The 7,427-nt window shown below is 48.3% G+C and overlaps 1 protein-coding gene across 7 annotated transcripts in view; it reads right to left on the bottom strand.

The window, feature by feature from the left end:
* Positions 1-7,427, bottom strand: part of GGA3 (golgi associated, gamma adaptin ear containing, ARF binding protein 3) — a 31,315-nt gene that overhangs the window by 3,956 nt on the left and 19,932 nt on the right. For all 7 annotated transcript variants that reach the window (XM_083429067.1, XM_083429068.1, XM_083429072.1 and 4 more), the window contains 6 exons: positions 6,137-6,415; positions 4,607-4,674; positions 3,645-3,934; positions 2,308-2,573; positions 758-927; positions 173-283 (listed from right to left, as the gene is read on the bottom strand). In XM_083429067.1, the coding sequence (XP_083285193.1) occupies positions 173-283; positions 758-927; positions 2,308-2,573; positions 3,645-3,934; positions 4,607-4,674; positions 6,137-6,415 (1,184 nt within the window). The remainder of the gene's footprint in view (positions 1-172; positions 284-757; positions 928-2,307; positions 2,574-3,644; positions 3,935-4,606; positions 4,675-6,136; positions 6,416-7,427) is intronic.

The raw sequence follows: 7,427 nt of genomic DNA, 5'->3' as shown, positions 1-7,427 counted from the left end.
GGATATCAGAGCAAAGGGGTCTGTCTGCTGCAAGATCACTCTCAACTCTGCTCAAGACAACCATGAGCAGAAACAGAACATTTGGTCTAAATGGTCTAATTGTGTAGAAAAATGATGGCAATATCCCTTCTCTAAGAAAAGGTGGAGAAATTGTGAATGCAAGTCTTCTCACCTTCCTCGGATTTGCCAGCAACATGACCTGGGTGACAGCAGCTGGTGGCTGGATGGGATTGAATGGAGCTAGTTCTGTCCCCGAAGGCGGCTGCAACTTCACTTTCATGGACTGTGGATTAAAAAGCAAAGGAGAAAATCTTAGAGAGAGGTGGTTTGTGCAGAAATAATAGTCACATTGCATCACTGAACACAAATATATTAAGGGGAGTGGGCGTGTTTACTGAGCACTGACTAAACCATAAAAGCAAATATTTGTCTAGTGGATTTAACCGGATGGAGACGCTAACTGACACCTTAATTCTAAACTCACTACATGGATGCAAGCCCCATGGATTCGGTGGAATTTAATCCCACCCAAAGATGCTTAGGGCCGAGGCCTAAGACAGTAGCTTGCCACAACTATCCTGTAATGTTGCAGCGGATAAAATATGCTTCTCGATAGAATCAGCTGGAAAGTAAGTCTGATCCCAACCGCCTGACCCAGCAGGATTTGCCTGGATGAGCAGCTCTTGATCTCTCCTCCAGCAACAAGAGGATGCTGGTCTCTTCCCCTATTGGTGCTTGAGAACGGCCATCTTGGTACCTTTGGCACTGCTGCTTGTAGCACAATGTTCTTGATAGGAAGGGGCGCTGTGTTTAACATCGAAACCACCACTACCAACACATCGGGCCGCCCGGGGGGGCACTCCTTGGCAAAATGCAGGAGGATGCGCAAACCGTTCTTGTCATAAGCCGTCACAGGAAGAGCGCTGCCTGCAAGGGGGAGAAGGTGCTTGCATGACACAGCAATACAAGTGAAATCCTGGGAGGGCACCCAGTTATGCTTGGAATGCTGGGAGCTGCGTTAAGATAATCTGCAAAGCCTCTATTCTGAACAAAGGTGTCATCTCTAAAGTGGATGCTGATGAGATGGTCCCTAAAAGTACCGTATTTTTCGCCCTATAGGACGCACTTTTTCCCCTCCAAAAATGAAGGGGAAATGTGTGTGCGTCCTATGGGGCGAATGCAGGCTTCGCGGACCTCTCCGCAAGCAGCGGGAGCGCTCCCGCTGCTTGCGGAGAGCTGCCTGCATGCTGAAGCCTGCGCGCGCTGAGCTCAGCGCGTCCAGGCTTCGCGGACCTCTCCGCAAACAGCGGGAGCGCTCCCGCTGCTTGCGGAGAGCTGCCTGCATGCTGAAGCCTGCGCGCGCTGAGCTCAGCGCGTCCAGGCTTCACGGACCTCTCCACAAACAGCGGGAGCGCTCCCGCTGCTTGCGGAGAGCTGCCTGCATGCTGAAGCCTGCGCGCGCTGAGCTCAGCACGTCCAGGCTTCGCGGACCTCTCCGCAAACAGCGGGAGCCAGCACTGGGCTCCCACGGCTGGCAGAGAGCTGCCTGTTTGGGGGCTGGGGTCGAGGGAAGCTCGAGCTTCCCCAACCCCGCGCCTGGGGGGGGGGGAAATAATTTTTTCCCTTTATTTTCCCCCCAAAAAACTAGGTGCGCCTTATGGGACGGTGCGTCCTATAGGGCGAAAAATACGGTAGGTGCAAAAACCTCTTGACTTTCATACATTTCTGTTTGGGGCAGATTTTGCTAGTACCACTAGAAGATAGGAAGCAACTTGAGGCAAATGTGAAGAAGATGTACTAGGTGAGACCAACACAGCTTGAGGCTCACAGGCTCCCCATCCCTGCTTGAAGCAAATACTGACTAGCAGTTTTCAAAGCTTTTCCTTTTAACCATAAGATCATTGTCACACTAAAAGCATGATGCTTCTCCTTGAGGGAGGGGGCCTAATAGGGAATGGAATGCAGCCGTGCAGAGTTCCCAAACCCCTCTCCCTCTACACCCCCAAAAGACTTCAGGATAATAGACTTCAGGTTTGTAAAAAAATTATTCCTAACTCTCCAAATTATGAAAATAAGGAGGCTTTGATTGATTTATTGATTGAATTTATATTCCGCCTTATACCTGGAGGCCTTAGGGCGGCTCACAGAACAAAACCAAAACACAAAACCACAAAAGATATAATCAAAATAAAAACAACAACCCAATAACTCCCCCCCAACCCCCCCAGATTTTAAAAGGGCATGAACTAAATGAACTGAAACATCCAGGATCAGGAGTAAGCAATAAAAAATATTTGTAATGCCTACTTGGCTTAATGGACTCCAGCGGCACGTGAACGTTGCCCAGGGAGATCTCGGGTCCTTTCAGAGGACTTCCTTGCTGCTGGAAGGAGACTGGCTGGAAGAGGGGGCTTCCTGACCCGACAGGGCAGCTGCCTGGATATGGAAGTGGAGGGACTCCTGGAGCTGCAATGGGAAGCCCTGAAGCGGATGTAAGAGGTGCAGCAGCAGCAGCGGGCAATGCAACTCCACCAGGGAACACAGAGGCGCCTAGGTTTGCTTGAGCTGAAGGTCTGGAATGGAGCGGAAAACAAATGCAGGTTAAAAAAATAATATGAATGCAAAGAAATATATTGAATGTCTCTGGTACCTAGTTTGCACCTATCCCCCGCCCGCTCTGTATAAAGCACTTGGGAGTGAGCATGTGTAACTGCTCCCTCCTACAAATAGCAATTGTCCTTTGAAAAGCCAGTGTTTCCCACCACTGCCTGGTTCTGTGTCCTGCAGATTGATGGGGCTGAATGAAGAAATGAATGCGTTCTGCATTAACATGGGGAGGCAGAGTACCTGCCTGCCAAAATCCCTCTAAGTAAAATCTCCAGCAGCATGGCAGTGAGATGCCCCAAATGATGTCCATGTGGGGCAGGTACTTGGCTCAGTCAAAAAGTGTTTGCTGGCCCCACCAGTCAACCAATAGCAAAGCCCTGGGAAAAGTTACCCACATGGCTATCGGGCCTCTCACTTTGCCTTGCAAGACCCAGCCATCAGCTCATCAGTTGCGGTTTGTGGACTGTGCCTTTGCTGGCATGGCTACATGTGGAACACCCTCCCTTCAGGTGTGGAGGAAATAAGCAGCTATCCTATCTTTAAAAGTCATCTGAAGGCAGCCCTGTTTAGGGAAGTTTTTAATATGTAAGGCTGTACTGTTTTTAACATTTGATTGGGAGCCGCCCAGAGTGGCTGGGGAAACTCAGCCAGATGGGCGGGGTATCAATAATAAATTCTTCTTCTTCTTCTTTCAAACACGGCAGGTGAAAGGCAAAGTCATTGTGCTCTCAGGTGACCGAGAGGTGGGCAGCCCTGGAGCGTGGGGGAATTGGCCAGATACAGTTCCCTGCTCCCGAGGTAGAATAGGTGTCCAAATCTTCTGCCCCGGGGCAGAAGCATCCCTTCATTCAATCTGCCCTTGATGTACGGCAAAGGCGGAGAATCTGCAACTCTTCCCATGTTAAGATTACAGGTCCATCATCCCTGACCACGCTTGCCAGGACCAATGGAAACTGAAGTCCCACCTAAGAGCAGGGGAGGAAAATCTGATTCATAGCAGCAATTATTTCCAAGCAGAAAGGAGGAGAAAACCTTACCCTTTGCTCTCGTCCAGATGTCCTATGGGATCCATGTTGTGCAGATCACCACTTCCCATAGCAGAGCCCAGGTACCCAGGGGCACCTGACATTGCATTGGACGGTCCCAGTGGTGCCGCAGCAGAGAATATGAAAGGGGCTGAGGTAGGGGCAGGCTGCGGGGCTGTGAATGTGGAGGCAAGAGAGGCTGACGTTCTACCCGCAGGCTGCGACAGGGCAGGGAGTAGAGGTGAGCTACAAGCAACAGAAGCTGGCTTTGGGTTCAAGAAGTCCAGATCGACTGGTTCATTCTGCAACGGAGGAAACAGGTGAAAAATGGTGCTTTGCAACACACTGATAAATGTTTAACTTTCCTCCCGTTTTTATTCTCACTTGTTTTATTTTACTATTTAGCAGACACAAAATGACATTTAATTCAGAATTTTTTTAAAAAAAAATTAAAATCAGAAAGTCAACAAAAATGTGGCCGAGACATATAAAAAGGTGTCAAGTAAATGCTAGAAACGGAAGCAGATAAAAGGGCCGTTCCTCCATCTGTGGTGGACGTGTAAAAAATCAAAAGGCTTTTGGGAAATGGTAGCTGGTGAAGGCAATAAGGTATTAGCGTAACTGGTATAATGCAAGCATAATAATGAAAGTCGGGGGGGGGCATGCCCTAAAAGGGAGTGAGAACTTAAGGCCAGAAGCAGGACAGATCACCAAAGGCACCACCTCATTTCAGTCTTAGAAAAGCTGTTGAAGGTGTGTGTTGGGGGAAAGAGGGAAGCTGATTTCTCCCAGTGGGAAAGGCAGACTGGTCTTTATTGGTACATCCCCTCATGACATTACAAGCTAGAAAATGAAAGTAATGTTCAGCCCGGGACAGATTAACCTGCATTACCAATCCTCTGGCTCACAGACCTTCAAAAAAGGATAACGTCTTGGGAAGGCAAAATTATTCACACTGACAAAGCACAAAGTACCTGGAACATGTTCCATTGGCTGCTCTCGGGAGCTTCTTTTGCTGCAGTGGGAGCTGGGTCATTCAGGCCTAAGCACAAAACGACATTTTAGGGAATGAAAGGAACGGGCAAGCAAAACGTGTAAATAAGGGAATAATCCCAGATGAACCGACATTTAACTATTCAATGGATTGAGAAGGGAAAGATCCACCTGAGTGCAAATCTACCCTCCATCTGATCACTTCTGAACTTTGCTCCATTCTGACTGTAAGATTGAATTTATTATGAAACAAGCCAGGGGTAAGCAAGCTCTGCATTCTATATTCATCCATCCATCCATCCATCCATCTATAGTACCAGCATTTTTTTTAAGGAGATACTCCAGGGTACACAGTACTGGCACCTCTTTTTGTTGTTAAAAAGTGTGGCATTTACTGTAACCAGTGGCGTAGCGTGGGTTGTCAGCACCCGGGGCAAGGCAAGTAATTTGTGCCCCCCCCCACTGCACTGTCCCTCCCCCAGATAGTCCCTCGCTCTCTCCGCACCGCACCGCACGCCTGGCACCCTCCCCTCCACAGTGGGCGGCGACCCGGTGGCTCGGATCGGATTCGCACAGCCAGCACTGGTGTGTGAGAGAGTGAGTGAGCCAGGTAGGGGCAGAGAGCTGCGAGTGCGAGCGTGCCCCCCCCTGATGTTGCGCCCGGTGCGGCCGGCCCCCCCTGCACCCCCCACGCTACGCCAATGACTGTAACAACTTCATGGTGAGGACCGGCACCTATTTTTCTAGGGGGGAAAGCACTGCTTGGTACTTAACATGCCTCCTTTCAAGACAAAGCCCTCCCAAGGCAGCATTCAAAAGATAATTAGGCTTATATTCTGCTTCCTGAACATAGCAGAGCTAAATCTAGGCAAAATGGTGCCTGGAAGTTCTTGCTATCCCTTCTGGCGGCCTCACCAATAGCAGCTGGCAGCTGTAAGGAGGGGTGTAAGGCATGATGGAGGGGTGTCCAACTTCTGCAACTTCTCAGATGGTCTCTTCCTCCTATTCAGTGGTATCTCCAGAACAGGTAAGGTTAGATAATCTGGTGATTATCTAATGTTTATTAGATGGATTTCCTCTAAATTGATTTCTGAACTTTGAATTTTATTGTTATTCACGTTTTTATACTGTATTTTATGCTGCTTTTACAATTAAGTATTTTAAATTTGTTGTTAGCCGCCCTGAGCCCAGTTTTTGAACCGGGAAGGGCGGGGTATAAATAAAAATTTATTATAATTTATTATGGACATGCCACTCTCTGTAGCTCTCTGTGATAATCCAGTCCAGTAAATTCAAGTGGAGAGACTTTTTTTATTTCTTTCTGGGGAGGTATGGCGGGGGGTGTTTTCTGAACAACAGACACTCAGCAGAAATACCGGCAAACCTGTGTGCAGCAGATACTTAGCAGTGCCTCCCACCGAAGCCCTTCGGAAAAGGCGAAAGATTTGTACAGTCCGAAGAGAAGCCAGAAACCTTCCACAGCCAGAACACCCAAACCGCACCTGCCTTACCTAAGCATAGCAGTTCCTCATCAAGCAAGGAGATGGAATTGGCCGAGCTCGTCAAGAGAGCAGAAGTGGCTTCTGCCTGGCTTGACGAACGACTCCGGGAGTGACCGATGGTCTGAGGGGGAGGTGGTAGGATGGGGATTTCTGACGAGGCTGGAGCTGGAGTTAATGTCGGTGCTGGTGTCAACGTCGTTGGGGGAATCGGTGGTGGCGGAGGCGTACTAGAAATGTCCAGTCCCGCCAAGTCAATGAGTGTACTGGTGTTAACGGAAGAATCACTTCCTACAGTGATGAGGAGAGAACATAAAATATGGCATGGGATGCATACAAACAATATAACATATTATCCTAATCAAGGAGAGCAGTGGTGGTGCAAATGCCTAGATGCTGCTGAGAATAGCATCGGTTTTCAAATTCTCCAGGCTATGCCTCCTGTAGTAAACCTTTGAACATGAACTGCCGATCCCTCAAGCTTCCATGAGTGTGCACACCATTATCCTCAAGATACCCAGGCCCTAAAAAGCGACCACTTTTGCCCAAATTTCTTGACCGGCACCCTCGCACAGTGTTCAAGTAGACACAATGGGCAACACTCAATGATGTCCAACTCCTTCCTTAACAGAAACCTGCTTGTACAATGGGATGTCAAATTCCTGCTCTCCAGAGTAGAGTTTTGAGGCAGAGGGAGGAGAAGCTAGAAGCCTCATTGTGATGAGTGGCCATCTCACCCAAGGGGCCAGCTTTCATTTCTGAGAAACTGCTGTACTAGGGCAGAATGTATTATGAGTTCTTTATGTAGGTAAAGGACACCTGGATGGTTAGTCCAGGACTCTACCCAAAGTGGGTTACAATATTTTTCATTTTTTTTAAAAAAAGGACACTAAAGAGACAACAAAGGATGGGGAGGGACATGGAAGCAGAAGAAACACGCTCAGACTTTATTAAAGTATGCCTCTCTGTGTAAAAAAAGAAACAGTCTTCCCCTAATTTCATTAAGACGTTCAAAACAGACTTTTGGCTGCATTCAGCTCTTTCCATTGATAGTACGAACTGAGAGCTCTTGGCCATTTCCTGGGCAATTTCTTCTCTCTCTAAAGAAAATTATTGATTGATAATTAACAATGCTGCGATAAACCCCCTTATTCTGATGTAGATCAGCAGGGCCACCTGGGATTCTTACCCCCTGCAGTTAACCCTAAATGGTGAGCTATTCTCCTGCAATGTCTCTGAATATATATGCTCCACTTAAGCCCTTCTAAACAATGGCCTGACTGGTCTGAACTGGCCAGGCCTT

The sequence above is a fragment of the Podarcis tiliguerta genome (assembly GCF_965153285.1).
Source record: "Podarcis tiliguerta genome assembly, chromosome: 2".
In the NCBI taxonomy this organism is placed as follows: domain Eukaryota; kingdom Metazoa; phylum Chordata; class Lepidosauria; order Squamata; family Lacertidae; genus Podarcis; species Podarcis tiliguerta.
Note: the sequence above shows the minus strand (reverse complement) of the source record. Positions and strands in the feature narration are given on the sequence as shown.